This window comes from Falco punctatus (assembly GCF_963210335.1).
Source record: "Falco punctatus genome assembly, chromosome: 5".
NCBI classification, from domain to species: Eukaryota; Metazoa; Chordata; class Aves; order Falconiformes; family Falconidae; genus Falco; species Falco punctatus.
In genome coordinates, this window is record NC_137584.1 from 80,822,537 (window position 1) to 80,841,926 (window position 19,390).

The 19,390-nt window shown below is 46.4% G+C and overlaps 1 protein-coding gene across 1 annotated transcript; it reads right to left on the reverse strand.

Moving 5' to 3' along the window:
* Window positions 1–42: 42 nt before the first annotated feature.
* On the reverse strand, window positions 43–6,219 carry EXOC8 (exocyst complex component 8). Its single transcript, XM_080388877.1, has 2 exons — window positions 4,383–6,219; window positions 43–3,767 (listed from the first exon to the last, which is right to left on the reverse strand). The coding sequence occupies exons 1-2, from the start codon at window positions 6,126–6,128 to the stop codon at window positions 3,159–3,161; spliced, it is 2,355 nt and encodes a 784-aa protein (XP_080245003.1). The 5' UTR covers window positions 6,129–6,219; the 3' UTR covers window positions 43–3,158.
* Window positions 6,220–19,390: the final 13,171 nt, after the last annotated feature.

The window sequence follows — 19,390 nt, forward strand, 5'->3', positions numbered from 1 at the left end:
CTTCCTGATGATGATGTAATAAAAACAGAAATACATCACTAGTGTTGTATGTCCAAAAGTTTTAATACATGATCCTCACTGTTCAGAAAAGTTATTGCATTAAATTCTAATACATAAATTCATCTGAATTAGAAAAAAAAACCCAACCCACCTTCATTTTACACATTACAATTTTGTCACAGCAGCTAAAGAAAACCAGATTTTATATGCAATTGTCTCAGAAGAAAACGAAAAAAACCAACCCACTAGTCTTTGCTCAAATCAAGAAAACTGCTATTGTACTATTCAGTAGTTACTGCAAATTCCAACTTGAACACTATCCCCACAAGTATACAGCCCAGGAAAAGAAAAGTGCCATTCCAAATTACCATCTGCAAATCTGAAATTTATTGAACGATGACTCTCAGCATATGTTGAGTTTTCCTGTTAACTGAATTAACACACAAAGCATGATCAATTTAATTGCACACCATTTCCCTTAAGTTACTGTCTTTTATTATGACTTGAATAGATTCACAAGTTACAAAATACCAATGCTACCTACAGCAGTTTATATAAATCCACACCTGTGTCTGAATTGTGACAGGCACACAAACACGGTATTAGATCACCCAAATGAAAGGCCACATTCCCTGATCCTTTAAAACCAACATCCACAAAAGTCCCCTGCTCCATCGATAATGGCAGAGACAAAATGAGTAGGCCCTGCATGCTGTAAATATATCGATGAAAGGAGCGGTGACAGAGGTGTAACAGAGCACATGGCAGAATGACATTCTGTATTTCATCCTCTGATTAGTATAAAATGCGCTACACCAGCCTGCAGCAGAAGCGTGACGAGGGCTCTTTTCCTATTCAATCTTATCCCAGAGCTGGGAATCACGAAACTACAATTCAGCTTACACAAAATCCTCAAGCATCACAACAATCAAGAGCATTGAGCTGCAGTTCCATAGCTTACAAATAAATTACATAAGGCTCATCCATATTTAATACACTGCTTTCTTCTGCTGTAAAGAAAACAATAAAATATATCTGTCTTCAGAGGAAAAACACCCTCCCTTCTCCCTCTCCTCCAAAATACCTGTCATCATGGAGAGCTCTCACTTGTAATCCACTTGAAAGTATTTCTCAGATTAAGTAAGGCCAGGTTGCTACCTTCGCCCACTCTCAACGGATGACAGAGAATATATTACTTCGATATACTTCACTAGGTTCTGGTATTAAAAATAGTTAACTAGTGAAAAAAAGCCTGTGTGGCTCTCTATGGACATAACATGTTCACACAAGTTCTAATTCTCACTGTCCCTGTGCCTTAAAATAAAACTATAGCTATTTCAGTGGTTTTCAATCAGTTTTAGTTAAGAGTAATGAGTTACCCTTTAAAACCATTTTGTATGGGTTTTTCTTGTGATTTGCTAGCAAAGGGTCCAAACACTGGAAAGCAAGTGAGCAGAGACAGCAGGATGCTTTCCAAAATCTGTCAGTTCAAAAGGCATCCAAAGAGCAAGACAATAAAAACTGGCCACTACGGTGAAAACTGCACTGAACTAGCACCGTGAAAGTAAGCAGACATGAAGAAGCTCCAGTGTAAGCAGCAGTTACGCAGGATGTTTTACTAGCGGTATCTTTTGTTTGTTCAGGCAGTCACAAGGCATTCATTACCACGATACAAAATGCAAAAGCTTTCATTTGAAAGTGCAAGAGGACTAGGACACTCAATTATTCCAGTTAAGAACACTTATTGAGAGTCTAATACAAGATTACTTAGCTGTAACATGATTTCCTCACAACTAATGAAGTCTGCACCAAAGGGGAAGAAGTTTACACAGGTTAGAAGATGATGCTGACAGCCTTCTTTCAGCCAGCCTTCACACAGGACTTAGCTTACTTTATTTTCAAAGCCACACACTGAACGAGATAGCCATCACCATTCAATCCAAACTTACAGGCATTTGTGTAACCTTCCCTCATCTACATTAGAGTTCCCAATCAAACACAGCCCTTGTGTTTTCTGCAAAAAACATAGTTCTTCTTGGTTATTGCTGTATTACAGGGAATGACACTAATATTTGCAGGAGAGACAGAGCATGTGTTTTGAAGATCACATCATTTACAAAAAGCCACACACCCAGGCTCTTCATCCTGAGCTGCTTCTGTACAGCAAAACTTACATTCTGTTTCTTCCAAACTGAAAGTACCTTCAGACCCTCTCCCTGCCCTGCCCATTGCAAGACCATTTATGCCTCTTCACTATGGTTCTTACCAGTAGGTAATGGCCCATAATGCATTTATGACAGCACCTCAAGCAAGGGTGCACACTTCATCAAATGAATTTGACCCTAATGAAGTCCAGGAGAAAACAAGGAAAACCAGGAAGGTGAGCATAAAAGGGAAGGGAAGAAAGTTATTCTCACTTCTTCTCTGAAGGGAACAAATGTTTCTGACAGCAGAAGGTTTGTTTCCAGAGAGCTGTAATTTAAGCTGACAGGTTATTAAACAGAAGCAGCCCCTTCACCCAAACATAAAAACTCTGTACAAAAATCTTTTTTTATTTTAGATCTGCCTCTGAAGTGAATGAAGAGAATTTGAATGCCGGAGAAACTGAAGAGTCTGCATTGCTACCAAACAAATCAGACTGTGCAAATCTATGTTGTTTATCTGCAGTGCTGAGTCACATCTCGATGGTGGATGTGCCTCACCGAATACCACACCCTGGGAGGGTTTCGGCACTTCCCTCCTACCAGAATGCTGCCTTAAAAAAGAATTCCTACAGTGATGTCACGAGAAGTGATCATTTCCTGCCATACGGTGTACATATATTTAAGACTTCCGCAAACATTTGGCCAAAAATTGTATATCATAGTATTTCCCAAGTCACAAACACTACACAAGCCATTCTTACAGGATATTCTGCCTAAGGAAGTGTGACCTCGACCTTAATTCTCACTCCCCTACCCCCAATCCACCAAGAAAAGCATTGCATCCTTGCAGGCTTTGGTTGTAAATCTCCAGCTTCTGGAATGCAGCAGTTAAGACTTCTGCATTTTTCAGTGACTCGGCACCCCCCCACCCCACTCCCCTTAGTTCATATATTCAATGTACAACATTTTCATTAAGTGCTTTCACACTCTGTTCATCAGAACAGTTAGGTCACTTCACACCACAGAGGTGGTACTTTCTGGATTTACACGCATCAATCTTGAAGCATTTCTCAGATCCTGTAGCTGCTTGGCTGGCTTTCCAACTCCTTCCTCAAATCTTTTTTCCACAACAGGAAGGACAGTTTCATACAGGAAGGATGCATTCTGCCTAATGAATGCTTTTTTCTCAGGGTCCTGTTCACACCGTAAACTGTAATCAACATGCTGGACAGCCACTAGGATGATTTCCACGAGACTCTCCAAAAGAACCATATGCAACTCCGGAAAGTAAAGCTTTAACGCCTCCTCCAAGAAGGCCATAGTCTGCTTAGTGAAAGCTACCACAGTATAGCTAAGGTTGACCCAGCAGTCATCACCCGTGTATTGATCAAAATTGCCTACCCCACAGCTCCTCATCTCCTCCCTGAGTTTTCCCAGCGCCTCCGGAGTCATTAGGTTCATCCTTCTCCACATCTCCTCAGAATTGCGGTGCTTGGTGGCCTCAATGATGATATCCTTGTAGCTCTGTAAAGCACCTTTGATATCTTTCACCAGAAGGGCATGAATGATGAAGGTGAGATCCAGTCCGATCTCGCTAAGCTGCTTGCAGTGCTCTTTAGCTACCTTGGGAATTAACAAAAAGTGAAAGGTGTTACTAGTGTGCAGGCCCCCTTTACATCTTACACACTTACCAAATTTGTCATTCTCACAAAACGGGGAAGTGTTAGTCGGTTATTTCTCCTGCTTGAAGAAATTCCTTACTAATGAGAAATCCATAACTGAAAGATAAACCCTGCCTGTCAAAAATACGCTGGACAATGACATTACAACCCCACCCATGCACCCACCCACTTGTTTCCACCCGCACCCCCCACCTCCCTTATTAGCAGCTGAAAGAAACCATAACCTGAGAAAGTTAGTCTTGAAAAAAATTATGGAAATGTAGTCCAGGACAGGCTTGGAAAACAAACAGAAAGTCTTCAAATATTCATCATTCAGATGGAGCTTACGTAAATCTAAGGGCAGGGTTTTTCTTGCTGTGTATTTTCATCTTAATGTTTTCCTCTGTTAGAATGAAAACACCCAAACCAATCCCAAATGAATATTAACCTTTCAGCTAAGGAAACCTCTCTGGAGACCCACAACAACTGAACTAGGGTTAGAAAAGAGGATTTTATAAGCTGTGCAGCCTTTACTTTGGTTATCGTGTCACACCACCCTCTCTTCAGACCCTCTTACCTTGACGCACTCTGCCGCAGTTGACAAGCTCTCTTTACTATCAAATACTTGCTTACTGAAGGCATCTACAAACATCCTCATGGAGGAGCGGGCCCAGACAACAAAGGCCGAGTAGCAGCCATTGTTGCCAGCGAAGTCCGTCTCAAACTCTCTTGCTGTCTCCAGAAGGCTGGTGAAGAAGACATGGCAGAGCTTGTGGATGTAGAGCAGCGTGGCGCCCTCGATGCGCAGCTGTCGGATGGCTGTCTGCACCGCGGCCGCCCGGTTCTTCAAGAAGAGCTCACACGCCTTGGTGGACTGGCCCAAGCGAATGAGCTGGGACACGGCCCTGCGGGTGGCCCGTGGCCCTCCCCGCAGCGAGCGGTCTGGAGACAGCTCAAACACCAGCACGTCTGTAAGCTGCCGGACCCGCTCATCCACCTTGGCCCGCAGCTCCTTCACGGGCTGGCTCACGGGCTTGTCCCCCAGGTACTCGTTGAGTTTATCCAAGAGGTCCACCGCCCCCTCGAAGTCCCGCTGAGCGATGCAGACGTCCAGGTCCTCAGGCAGCTCCTGGATCCACTCCAGAGAGAGGTCGACCACCTCCTCCTCCTCAGAGTGCTCCTCTTCCTCCTCCTCCTCCTCCTCCTCAAAGGGGTTGGTGGACTCGGGGGGTGTCGGGGCAGGCCGGGGCAGAGCCTCCTGCTCCAGGCGTCGCTTCTCGCTGAGGGCCCGGTTGCGCTTGGTCTCCTCCAGCACCTCCAGCCACTCCTTCTTGATCTTGGCGTTCTCAGCCTGGAAGATGCGGCTCTCGGGGAACATGAGCAGCTTGAACATGTCCTTCATGGGTGGGTTGTCCTTGACGTTGACCACGGCCAGCCCGTCGAGGGGGTACAGTGCGTCGTAGCGGTAGGCGCCGCGGCGGTTGGGCAGGGCGGTGGCCACCAGCAGGCAGTCGTTCATGAGGAAGGCGTGCACCCGCTGGATCTGCGCCATGTGGTCGGCATCATACTCCACCAGGTCGCCGTTGTAGACCAGGTACTTGCCGGGGCTCTCGGGCAGGAGGTCGCGGCAGCCCTCCACCTTCTCCAGGAGGGTGGTGAGGGTGCGCTGCCGGCCCTCCTCGCTGGCCGCTGCCTCCTTGGCCGACAGCGGCAGGAAGGGGTCGGTGGAGGCGGCGCGGCGGGCGCCCAGCGCGGGGTCGTCGCGGTCGGCCTGCAGGAGCAGGGCCTGGGTGACGGCCTCCATGATGCCCTTCTGCTCGGTGAGGATGTGGCTGAGCTGGTACATCTCGCTCTCCAGGTAGCTGATCTCCCGCGCCGTCTCGATGAACTGCCGGTAGTTCTGGTAGACGTTGCGCTTCAGGCTCTGGGCCGTCTCCTCGCTCAGCGCCTGGATGCGCTGCCGGTGCTCCTGCAGGTCCCGGTCGCCGTCCGACTGCTGCGACAGCTGCTTCACGTACTCCCCCGCCGCGAAGCCCCCCGACTCCAGCTGCCGCCGCAGCCGGCTCCCGCCGCCTTCGCCCAGCGACAGCGCCATCGCCGCGCCCCCGCCCGCCGCGCCGCCGGGCGCCCGCCCAGCCGCCGCCGCCGCCGCCGCCGCCGCGGACACCGCGGCCGCGCCTGCGCACAGCGGCCCGTACGCCGCCTGCGCCAGCATCGCCCGCCGGCCGCGCATGCGCAGGCGGAGGCTGCCGGCCGCCGGCGGGGCGGGGTCACGCATGGCCGCGCCGCGCGCGTGCGCCGGGCTGGGAGGGGCAGCGCGCATGCGCCGTGGGCCCCGCCGGCCGGTCGGGCGGGTTTAGGGCCTGGCCGCCGGGGCGGGCCCGCAGTGGCTCTGCGCGGGATGGCGGCGGCGGAGGAGGAGGAGGACTTCGTGCTGGCGCTCCAGCTCCAGGCGCTGTGGGAAGCGGAGGATAAGGAGGCGGCGGCGGCGGCTTCTGCGTGCCCCGAGGCCTCGCCGGACCCTTCGCTCCTCCGCCCGCTGTCGGTGGTGGACGAGGCCTGGGAGCTGCTGGACCCCAGCCCCGACGTGCACGGCCTCTTCCTGCAGTTCAACGAGACGCTCTTCTGGGGGCGCCTGGCGGCCGTCGAGGTGTCGTGGAGCCCGCGCATGACCCTGTACGCTACCGGGGCGGGGAGCGGCGCCGGGTGGGCTCGCAGGGCAGCCCTGCGGGGGGGAGCGGGCCGGGGGGCGGCCTCCCTGCGGGCGTGACCCGGCCGGGGCGAGGGGCGGCAGGGGGCCGGGGGCGGCTGGAGCCGGGAGGCGCCGGGAGCGGGGGGGGCGGTGGGTTTCAGGAGCCGCCTGGCGCTGAGCGGCCCCCGGTGCTGGGCCAGAGCTGCGGGACAGGCTGTGAGCCGTCCCATAAGCAGCAACTGGATCCATCATCCAGCGGGTTTCGGGGCGGGGGAGGAAAATCTGTCATTTGTCCCTCAGGGCTGCTCCCAGCTCTGGCTTCGTGGCGCGGGATAGCAGTGGCGCAGCTTCTCTTCCAGATATCTGGATGTCCTGCTTTTCTGACATAGTTCATACCCCAGGTCGTGGGTTGATCACTGTCACTGTGTTGCCCTTCGTTTGTCGTCCTTGGCAGCCGTAAATGGCTTTTTGCATGATGCAGGCAAAACCGGAGAGATGTTGGCTTGGAATAAGTAACTTGGTCTTGAACTGTGTCTGTCGAACCTTGAACACACTCATAGTGCTGTCGGTTTTTTTGTTCTCGGTCTTTTGATAGTTTTGCAGCATGGCAGAGAGGCAGGTATGAAATTACAATGTTATATTAACAAGACTTAGAATAAACCAGGAAGGGGAATATACAGGAAATCTGAGATGAAAGAAAAAAACAGCTTTGAAGCCCAGGCTGCAGTGATGCCGCACACAGCTGATGCAATTGCTGCCTGCTGGAGTCCTGCCCCCCTCTTGTCCTCCAATGGTTGCAGTGTTCCTGAGGCACTTGAAAATATTTGGATACTGAACTGGTAGAGGACTAATTCGGTAACCCAAAAAACCCAAAACAACACAACTGCTTTCTGCTGGATTAGCATGCAGAAGTGATGATATGTAAAGGTTTAGTAAGAGCCAGAAGTTGGGGGTAGGGTGAGGAGTGAAATTGCAGCAACCAGTGGTTAAGTTGGTGTTAGCTGTTGTGAATCTCCAGCCTCTGTTTTACGTATTGTGTGCTCCATCAGGAGTTCTAATGAAAACAATCCTCTGCCTCCTAAACAAATCAGCTTGGAACAGTCCACTGTGATTTATTTTTTCATTTTTTCCCCCAGGATTGCTATCTTTGAATTAAGTGATTGCAAGAAATTGAATAAATCATAGTTTCACTTTTGCTAATCCTGTTGAGTTTTTCAAGTAACTGCTCAAAGTGTTCTTTCATGTGAGTTACCGAGCGTGTGTTGGAAAGGGATGGTGGTTTAACTTCAATTTTCAACTTTCTTCATGTACTGCTGAAGTAGCTTTTCATACTTGTTTTTTCCTGTGTCTCTTTCAGTTGTGCTGGAGTGTGTAGATATGAAGGAAAAGGTGGAATGTGTTCCATTCGTCTAAGTGAGCCACTCCTAAAGTTAAGGCCGAGGAAGGATCTCGTTGAGGTATTTGAAGACTGTTTGTGACTCTCCACATAAAATGTATTGCGTCTACCCTACCACTTTGTACAAACATTTTACATTTCATAGTGGGATTCTTGTAAAATAGCTTGTAAAACAGCTTGTAGAATAGCAGTAGCTTTATTATTACATTTGTGTTGCTTGTGTTGCAGTATCGTGGTAATATTTGGTTTATGTTTCTAAATGGGCAACTCTGAGTAGGAGTCTAAAGTAATTTGTTTATTTTACTGACTTTATAAAGAAAAAACCCTACTTTTTTATTCCTAAATTATCCTCTTAATATTAAGCCGAACATTTGCTGAAATCAGAATCAGAAAATGGCTGTAGTTTCATCTTCTAGGTCAAAAGGCCAACAACAGAAAATAAGAATATAGGATATGACAATAAACATAACTTTGTGCCTCTGTTGGGGCTGCTGCTTTGAGTTGGCTTAACATTTGGATTTTCGTAATGAACAAAATGTTGTACAGTTTCAACTTTCTCACAAGTGTCTTCCCCCCTCCCCCCCCCCCCCCCCCAGTGGCAGAGGGGATGGTCTCTTTAAAGGTCTGACTTAAGTTTGAGGATTATTTCTCCTTTTTGGATTGTCATTTATTGTAGTAATATTCTCCAGCATGTTTTGCTGGTATGGGAATAGAGGTAATTTGATTTGACAGGTAGAATAAGTATTATGTTTTTATGACCCAGACTGAACATATGAATGCCTGAAGATAAGATCAGTACCCAGATAAATGCAGAGGAGTGAAATACTCCCAGCTTAATCTTGAAACTGTATGTAATGCTTTTCGGTAAATAGGTAATGATTTGCATCGTTTCAGACATTGTTGCATGAAATGATCCATGCCCTGCTTTTTGTTACTAATAATGACAAAGATCGTGAATCTCATGGACCAGAGTTCTGCAAACACATGTGTCGCATTAATCGCTTGACTGGAGCCAATGTCACAGTAAGCATAATCCACTTAACCTAATTTAATAAAGATTTCTTCCTGATCTTTTTTTTTAGTATGCCTGGCGTGGTGTGAGTAATAAACTTACTCCTGTTGGACACTCCACGGTTGGTACCAATACAAATTTGCATCCAAGTGTATGCCAGTGCCATGGTTAATTTTGTTGGGGATGGTGGTGCAAACAGGTTGAGGAAGATGTGGTGAATTGTTAAGTCGTACAGTTTTCAAGTATATTCTCTGTAACTACTTTCCTTTAAACTTTTGTTTGAATTTGAAACAACTTAGGGACAGAATAGCTCCATGTTCAGAATAATATTTGGGAGCAGTCTCTTTTAGTTAAGATTCATGTGAGTAGAGGCTAATGGGTTGACGATATGATGTATCTGATACCATCAACTGAGATAATAACTGGAGGGAGATTACAATACCGGTATTTACAATGCATTCTAAACAGTATGTAATTTGGGGTGAAACTGTAGATAGATTTTGAAAGTGATTTTATTGCAGGTCAAACAAGATAAGCCATATTCCTACACATCCTGTCTTTTTTTAAGGCTTTATTTTAATGGTAGCTAAATGTTGATCAAGTTATACCCAAATTCAGCTCTTTTAACTGGTAATGTAAAAATCACAGCAGTAATGGAAGGAATTAAATGGTAATACATTTTAAAAAAAAATCGTAGAGCTATTCACATAAAATTAGAAACTTCCTGAATTACTGCTTGTTTGTTTTTTTTTTTAAACCTAGATTTACCATACTTTTCATGATGAGGTGGATTTGTACCGCCAGCACTGGTGGCGATGCAATGGCCCCTGTCAAAACAGAAAACCGTACTTTGGATATGTGAAACGTTCAACAAATAGAGCACCCTCGGCACGAGACTTTTGGTGGGTTAAGCATCAAGAGACGTGTGGAGGTACGTTCACAAAAGTAAAGGAGCCAGAGAACTTCTCAAAGAAATCCAAGGAGCGAACTGGGGCAGCAAAACTTCCGAAGTCCAAGTCAACTAACAAAGGTATGTAAAATAATTCTTTTTTTCTTTTCCAAACACTTCCTTGAACAAATACAGATCAACCACTAAGCTTTGCTTAGCCATTACTGTGATGTAGGCAAAGAACAGGGCCCATTTGTATTTGTGCATTTCTAGGCTTCTTCTCAATTGTTTGCAAAAGGTTTAGTTTGCTGCACTACTTCCAAGCAGCAGATTTTTCAGGTGAAGTACGTAAATACTAAGCCCTTGATTTATATATGAAAAAACTTACTAACTTTTCTTATTTTCTTCTCTCATTTTGCAGGCAAGACCCCAATGCATGATACACAAGATCTGGTGCCTTTTAGTGGAAAGGGTTATCGGCTTGGGGGAGACGGTGAACTCTCAGAAAAAAGCATAGATTTCAGCAGCAATGTTAGTTCACAGCATCGTTCAGCAGTAAGGACGATACCAATCCCTAAAAATGAGATAAAATTTGAAAAATCACCCCGTAATGGCATCTTCTTTCCACTTTACACTGATGACACCTGTGAGAAAATCAACTTAGCCTCAAAGCATGAGTTTCCCAAACCCTCTGTCGCTAATGCAAAAGCTTACAAGAATGTCAGTGGATCGCCTGTTAAAATTGCTGGTGTTGTGGAAGAAAAATCAAACCAACGTTCTGCAAATGGCAAGAGGGTTATGCCTTTTTCTAACAGGCCATCGAAACAGATTTGTCTTGAGCAGACAGCAACAGCTCAGGTTGCACCTGAGAAAAAACGCTCAGAATGTACTAATGCACTACAGCAATGGCCAAAAATGGAAGACAAAACTGCCTTTGAAAACTATTTCATTAAAAAAGGGAGTACTGATGTCACCTTAAGTGTAAATGCTCCTGTGAAAACCAAAGCTGCATCTACAGTGTCCTCTGCAAATTCCAGCACTGCTGTAAGGCAGAATGAAAAAGTCAGTTGTCCTGTTTGCCAGACTGAGGTTTTCAAGTCTGAAATAAATGAACACCTTGATTCTTGTCTTGCATAAAAACTTTCAGAAAGCTGTCTCAAAAAGATGAACCAGGGCTGAAAACATGGCTTGAAAACTGCTTTGCTTAAGGTTTGCAAACTGGAATTTAAAATACTGTCAGCACGCTGAACATCAAGTTGTGTGGAGTTATGCATCAGTGCTGACTGGGAAGCTAGCTGCTACTTGTGTTCCAAAGAATCAAATACTCAAGTTTTAGTTGGTGGATGGTTGTGCCAACATTGTTGCTGCATTATCTGGGTAATAAGAAAGTGGATACTTGCTGAACTGTGTAGTTTTGAGGCAGTTCTTAAAACTAAGACATTTTTAATCCTGCTAATTTGTCTTTGTTTTCAGGACCCCTTTGTGTGTGTGTTTTTTTTTTTTAAAGTGTCTTTGACCATTCTTAAAGTTAACCACCTATAATAGATAATTACACTGCAGTAAACAGAAGAATTCTTAAGTGGCATGTATTTTTAGAATAACAAATATTTTGCATAAGCCACAATTACACTCGGGTGGTTCTTCTCACCTGTGACCTTTTTGAAAAGATGGATGAGTGAGAATCTCAAATACGAGTTTTTGTCAAAAATGGGAGATGGACAGTCATCAAAAACATAGCAAAGCATCCATTTAGGATTAATGGGTAGATTGTTGCAGGAAGAGAGAAAATCCAGAAGGGTGATGAAGTGCTAGGAAATGAAGCGCAAGATACTTGGCAGATGAGAAGGCTGTACACTTAAGGGCTCAATTAAAAAAAAAAAAAATCATTTTGAGGAGTTTTTTTCAAAAAGGATTTAAAAATTAGGTACACTGTTAAAAGTTGGAGTGGTCAATTGGAAGCTGATGAACTTCAGTTTCGTGTGTCTTTTTGGTCCAGGGTCCCAGCTAGGTTCTCCACCCGCTTTTTTTGATGGCTTGCACAAACTGTTGAAAGTTCTCTCGTTTTCTAGCGTATAGGTATTATGTGCCTACGAGTAACTGACCCCCATATCCTGACACTAGTAAGTAAAAGTTGTGAGGAGTATTGGTAGCAATACTGGTAAAGACTGTTCTTGGCCATGTCATAAAAGCCTTTGTGATTTTTCACTTGATGCTGTTTTGACCTGTAAAGCACTGGAAGTTTAAATTGACGTTAGCTGACAGCCTTTATTTGGCTTCTTCTGGAAACCAGCCAGCTCGGTGGTTAGTATCCAGCAAGCTGCTCAGTTGAGTGCTAAAAACAATTATGCTGTGAAACGTTATTCTATATAAACCTTCTGAAATTTTAACAATTCTCTAGTTGCACTGAAAGTATTAACTGGTTAAAAAGTTAACAGCTTGTTTCCTTACTTGTAAAACTGATCATAAGTATTTTTGTTACCAAAAAATATAAATTCCAATATTGTTGCTACAACTGAAAATGGCTGTATTAGCCTGGGATGCACATGTATTTGCCTCTGTACAATCCATTACTTGCTGCTTCCTTTTAAAATTGGGAAATAAACTGCTGTGCAAATTTGGCAAATGATACACCAGTGTTTAAAAAGAGTTAAGGTGTTTTGTGAACACTGATGCTACAGATATTTAATGTTTGTTCTTGTATATTCTGAATAAATTGGTACTTAATTTTAAATTTTCATTAAGCAGTTATAAGTTTAAATTTTCACATGGCAGTTGTCACTGTCTTGTGTTACTCACCAGTGGGCTCACCTGTATATCTAAGAAGTCTGTTAATAAGTTCCTTTATTAACAATTTTCCTTCTTAGATTTCCCTGTAAAAACAGGTGTTGGTTGACTGCGTCAACCCCTGCCTTCTCCATCATATTTTTAGTAGTTTCACTTTTGTTGCATTTCTGTGGAAGACTTTACAAGTACTGTTTCTAAAACTTAATTTGACAAGTTCATTTTCCATACTTCCTTCTAAAAATGGCAGTATCTGGCAATGTTCCCAGTGAAACTTGACATTTACAAGGATGGTGTGACTCGGAGGTATTTGTACTGTCATGTTTTTAAGGTGAGGACTGGATTCACATCATGAATGGTCTCACATCATGAAGCAATTTTTTGAGAGCTATTTCCTTTACTATTGTTCTCGTCAGTTTCCTCACTTGTCTTTCCCACTGTAACCAATAAGAGTAATGGAGAAGGGAGGATTGTGGGTATTGTTAAATGAATTATTTTTTTTTCCTAATGTCTTCTTTTACATCAATAGTGTTCATTTGAACAACAAATAGAAAACAAATGGGGGAATTGACCTGTAGAATTCAGTGAGCAGTACAGCCTGTCGGGGCAGGCAGGTCGGGGAACTTAAGCTATAGGCAAGTCCTGTCTCAAATATACAAATGTCCTAAAATAGATCTGTTTCCAAAACAATTGAGCAGTTCTGGACCAGCTGTGGAAAAACATCACCTCTGCCCATGCGTGTTTTTACAATGAAGTAGTATGGTGCCAAGATCTCTTTTATACAGAGATAAATGTGACAAAGAGCAGGGTGGACAGGCTTTGCGGTTATTACCTATTGCAGGCTATTATTAACAGATCATGGCCTTGTTTTTCGAGGTATGTTACTGTGAATACTGTTTCTGTAAGATTTTGTTCTTGAATACAGTGTCCTTCCCACAGTTACAACAATGACTACCCGTATGTTTTTAAAATGGACCAGTACATTTGGGTGAAAGGTGAGAAATTTTGTCTTCTCTATCAGTTGACTTTGTCCTGAGTGAGTTTAGATACTGTCTGTGACAACACAAACAGACGTGATTCACTGATCTGTGAAATAAGTTGCCTGATTGAGAATGTAAGAAACAGGATAATATACCTCATTTCTGAGACAAATGGGATATGGGCAAGGTCAAATGTGCGCGTGCTGTTTGTGACTAGATTGTTGTGCAAACTGAGGGCAAAACCAATCCCATTCTGTGGTGACCTACTGGAATTGCTCGGAATGATTCGGATGATATTTAGGTAGTTTAACCTATAGAAGTGAGGGTTACTTGGCTGTTTCATCATTATAATAACAGGCTGCTCTTTGATTGCCTTGAAACTGTTATCAGGCAAGGAATCTTGAAGATAAACATTTCCATAAAGTAAAAAAAAAACAAACTTGAAAATATTTATCTAAGAAGTTTTTGTAATACTTGATGAGTTCTGATGAAAGAGTGGAAAGTAGAGTTTTCCTTTGGGCTAAGAAAAATTAATTTGTCTTGCAAGAAGATACGTAGTAGCAGTGTGCTTTATAACATGTTTTAAAAGTGATAATGTGCATTCCTTTACCATCTCCAGTAGTCCAACCACTGTTTGTTTTCACTTGGGGTATCTAGGTCGTGTGGGAAAAGTATTCTTACAGCAAGTCCAACCCTGATGCCTGTGCCTAAGCTGAGGAGCAGGCTATTTATGTCTCCGTGGAAGTACATTACTGAGGCAGGGCAGGTGCTGCGGCTCGGACTGTAGGAATTAGTTACCTGAGCCGCCTTTCTAGGAACGTTTCACAAGAGAACAACTACATGTTCATTTGGAACAGGCTGTTCTATCTGCCACTGGATCGGTGTTAGTAATAAAGCATACGAGGTAATAATATTTCATGAAATCAAAGGCTAGAGAGGGCTTAGTCGTAACTGGGTAACTCATGAATAATTCCTGAAATGCAGAGTAGCTGTTGAAGCTTCTCTTGCTGCAGCAGTAGGATGTGCTATGGAGTAAATGGCTTGTAAGGGTTTACTTCTTCCTCATGTGTTCTTCTAGAGTCCCTCGGTTCTGTGGTATTTTCCATGCACACAGCATCCCTATACATCCTTAAAGTAAAGCAAGTTCCACTGTACTGAAGGGTAACAGCGAGAAAGAAGGAAGGGTGAGTTTCTGAGAAAAGGTGAGACGGACATCTCTGCTGAAGCAGCTGGAGCAATTCATGGCGATGATGGGATGGTGCAGACTGCTCTGGCTGGAGAATGCCAGGAAACTGCCCCTACAGCTGTTTGCTTCAGCACTGCTCGATCCGCTTGGCCTCGAACACGGTGTCTGTGCATCAGCTGTCGCATTTCACCACCTTGAATGGAAAGGCCACTAAAAGTTCCCACCTTCTGTGGTTACATCTGACCTCTCTTCCCCTACGAGCATGTGATTGTTGCTGCCTGACCCAGCCGTAACAGCAGTGAGACAGCCACTCTCCAGCGCCTGCGCCTTACCTGCTCACCAGCATCCGTGAATTTCACACTCCAAACTAAAATACCCAAGTTCTTACTTGCATCTGGATTATTGCCACTGTTGGAGTGTTGAGTTTAAAGAAACAACTGTTCGCATATGACCATAAAGACTCTACGTTAAATTACCCTTCAAATGTGGTTTATGGGTACAGAGGCCGTGAAAGAGGCTTGCGTTTCGGTATGCGTGAAAATACACTCTGTGCGTTTTCCTGTACTTGTGTGTATGGCAAAAAAATACCAAGGCACCAGGCGGGGTGGAGCTTTGGGATTCTCCCACAGGCCATTAGGTGGCAATGCTTGCACTTAAGGAATACTTATTTCTTCCTCTTCCCAACCTGTGCAGGGAAGGAACAGAAAGTCCAGAATTAGCCGGCTGGTATCCCCCCCCAGGGCCGCGCTCCGGGCTGAAGGTGGATCAGCGGGAACACTGATGGACCACAGGCAGGGTAAAGGAGGGGGAGTGGAGGGGTGCGGGGGCAGGGCTGCCACTAGCTGGGATGCAAAGTCAGTTTACAAGGAACTAACGGGGTTTTCTGTGTTTCTTTCAGCTTTGCAGCAAGAGGGACTTAGAAGAGGAGGCAGTAGTTCCTTTTTCTAGTCCAAGGCTCAGTGAATAACACAAAAGGTACCTTTTTGTCATCTACACCTACCGCACCGCTTGCATCCGTTGTGTGAAGAATTGTTTTTCTGTCACTGCTTGGCATCAGCCCAGCTCTGCAAGAGAGGCAGGACAGAGCTGTAGGAAGTCAGAGCGGGCTGTAAACTGCAAAACTTCACTCCTGCGCCTCGGCTAAGCTGGGGAGCGGGAGCGGTGTGACAGGCCGAGGGATGGATAGCTGCTGCCAGGCCAGGCTGCTTTAAGACTGGATTAAGAAGGTGCAGCACCTTGGCCTGAATAGCTCGCCCTGTCTCAGGCCCATCCATCCCCTATCGTTCGCATCGCTGCATCCGCTCTTTTGGCCTAATAAATCTTAGACCTGACGTTTTATAAACCGCATAACAATGTTTGGAGGAGCAAAAACCAACAAGCCAAATATTTGGCTCCCCTATTGCTTAATTTAGAAGTGGCAAATACTTTATCTTTTTCTTGAAATGACATCAACCTTTGGACCATAATTTCTGTGTTGGCTGCAAGTGCTTTCCCTTCAGGGAGCTGTCACTGGTTGCACAGAAGGTCTGGGGTGAGCTGTGGGCTAGAGCTCAGTGAAGTCCCGGTGTCTGAGCTGTAGGAATATGGTTTAGTTGGGGTTTGTAATTCTAGTAGCTTCATTTGGCAACTTACTGATGGGAGGAACAGCCACGGAGCCTCTCTGCTCTTACTCTGCTTCCTCCCCACTGCTTTGCTCCCCTGCCTTTGCCTTCCCACTGACCACCCTGCTCTCTCCCCAGAGGCATCCCAGTAATTACCTGCTTTCTTCCCAGGAGGCTCTGCTCGGTGGGTGTGCTGCCACCCATTTGTAAGTGGGTTTTGATTGACCAGGAGAGCGTGGGTTGCGTTTTGAGAAAGGCATGAAGCAAAAAAGCCAGGCACATGCTTTCTGGGGGGGTTGCCCACCTGCAGACGCTGGTGCAGCCCCTGCAGCACTTGCCTGCAGCCAGTGCACGGCGAGACGCAGGCTGCCCTGAGGAAGCACCGGCCGCTTTGTTCAAGGGCAGCACTTCTCAGAAGCAAGAAATAATTCAACCAGAGCAGTTTATTTTTTACCAATTCAAATGCCCCTTCGTTTTGAGCACTGCATACCAAGTCCAGTGGTTTTGGCCTGTTTAACGTGTAACCTGGCACACACTTTCTATTTTACAGGCATTACTCCCAAGACCCAGGGGCTGTGCTATCCATAGAGCACAGCACATCTTATACTGGCTGTTTTTCAACCAACAGCAAGACGAACTTCCTGATGTGACAGAACCACACAACTTGGCACAGGCTGCTCCAGATAACGCAGTGGTAGAAGGATATGATACAAAATCAGGGCTGTTCTGGCAGATGGCAAACAGAAACGCATCCAAAGGGAAGAGTCATCCTGAGGATAAACACCCCAGGGACTTCAGAGAAGATGGCACCTGCACCAGGTGGGGTATGGAAAGCTGCGAGTAAGGGACTTCAGTCTTAAATCTGCTGTCTTCTGCAGGATATGTTGCTAAGAATTGAGTTAGTCCTTTGATTTGCATTTAGCAATACCTCTAAGAAATAACTTCATTACAGTGAGGGTGGTCGAACACAGGAACAGGTTGCCTGGAGATGTTGTGGAGCCTCCAGCCTTGAAGACACTCAAACCCCAAAGGTCCTGGGCAGTCAGCTCTGGGTGACCTTGCTCAAGGGCAGGGAAGCTGGACCAGACCACCTCCGGGAACCCCTTCCCACCACCATGGGTTTCTGCCTAACAACCCCACGAACACATCAGGACAGAGTGAAATTACAGCGGAGGGCAGTTAAGATCCATCTGCCTCCCCTTGCGCTGGCCCAGCCCAGGAGTGCTCGCACCACTTCTTACCATCAACTTATTTCCAGCTGCACATTTCTTCCTCACCCTGGAAGGTTTGGCAAGGGCAGCTCTCGTCACTGCCACCACCCAGACCGTGTCCATGAGGGGTGTGTTCCCCACCCCATGCATCAGAGCCTGGGGGACTTCGGGCAGGAGCTAGGGCCATGCTACAATACAAAGGGAGAAGACAGGCAGGAGGATGCCCTGCCATGATGGCCGGAGGAGCAGGTAGCTGGGTCACCACCTCTTCCAGCCTGCCCTGGAAAGGCAGGTTTTAATTGCTGCTTCCTTGCCAAGCCACAGTGGGGGCAGGGGGGTCGGGATTATCAGCCCTGCAGATGGCATGAATTAAATCTCAGACGTAATTAACTCTGAATGTACCTACAAGAAATCTAGAAGGCAGGAAAAGCATCTGATGACAGGAAAGGGGAGGTATTTCAGGCACTGCAAAACCCTAAGAGACTACTCAAGCTAGCTGGCAACATTTCCCAGGGGATCTGGCAGAGTTAAGGGGACACCACCTAAGAGGTGTTCCTGCTAACGTCTGGGCTGGTGCTCGGGTCTCGAAATTTGTTAAGCCAACTCAAAGCAGCAGCCTTGCCGGAGGCACAAGAAGCAATATGAAGTTATCTTTATCGTCATATCCTATATCCTTATTTTCTGCTGTTGAAATCTGGCAGTTTTGCCAAAGCAGACACCCATCTCAAGTGGTGCCACACCTGTGGAGCTGTTTGCAAGGCACTGTGGACACAAGTGTCCCCTGAAGGAATGAGACCTCAGTTTGGAGGAAAACACTGACAAGTTGCCTTGATGCAGCCTTCCTCTTAATCCCTTTACAGGCCCCAGGGATGTTCCCTTTCCCATGTCCCTCCCTGCAGCGGGGCACTCCCGCAGCACAGCACCGCTCTGCACCCTCAGCACCAGAGCCACGCATTGGGTCACGGCCAGCCCGTGCCCACCCTGCAGCAGGTCCTGAGGGCAACACTGCCTTAACTTCTTCGGGGAGAGGGGTTGGAGGCCTCTGCTGTTGGACAAGCATCCTCACCCAGCTCCGAGTTGTTAAATGACTGGTCTGGCCCAGCCCCGAGTGTATTTTCACCTGTGGCTGTGGATTTGTGTCAAAGTGATACCATTTTCAGGAGACTGACAAGGAGGTGTCCTGTTTGTGAATCCTGCACTGGTTTCCAGTCTCCTTGCATCTTTCCCTTTTCTTTCTTCAACAGAAAAACTACCCAAGCCTGGCGTGAAGCTGCTCCCGGGTGGTGCTAGCGTGGTTAATTACACTGACTCGGGCCTGCTGAAGGGCACGTCCCATGAGCTGCCACGGTTCAGCTGTGTCATGTATAATCCCCTCACCCCTGCCAAAAGAGGAGGAGCACCCTCAGCAATTCAAGATCAGTTTGCTTCCCCGAGACAGTCAGCAGCTTGTCACACTGAGCTTCTGCCAAGCAGCACCAGCTCAGGGCAGGCGGCAGCAGCCAGAGGCCACCACGCTGGCCATGGCTTGCTTGGCTGCTCCCCTCCAGGCATTTCTTGCAACTCTCAGCCAAGGGCTCAGGTAGCAGCATCCCACCTGGAAAGGCAGGCACCGGGCTGCTGCCAGCCTTTGCCTCGGAGCAAGAATTCCAAACATTTTCTTGAGCCAAGTATTTTATAATTTAATCCAATGCTCACACCAGGGTGTAGCACCAAAGCGGGCTGACAGCACTGGGGGAGCCAAGGCAGCCTGGCAGGGCACGAACGCGTGGGGTTAGCAAGGGGCAGGAGAGGAGCAGGAATGGCAGGGGAAGGTGCCAGGCAGGGCAGTAGCAGAGCT

Excerpts from the sequence above, each read along its gene's own strand:
- EXOC8 (XM_080388877.1), bottom strand. The coding sequence starts at position 6,128 with ATGCGCGCTGCCCCTCCCAGCCCGGCGCACGCGCGCGGCGCGGCCATG. Across the intron at positions 3,768-4,382 it reads CTGCGGCAGAGTGCGTCAAG|GTAGCTAAAGAGCACTGCAA; the intron begins GTAAGAGGGTCT and ends TTAATTCCCAAG.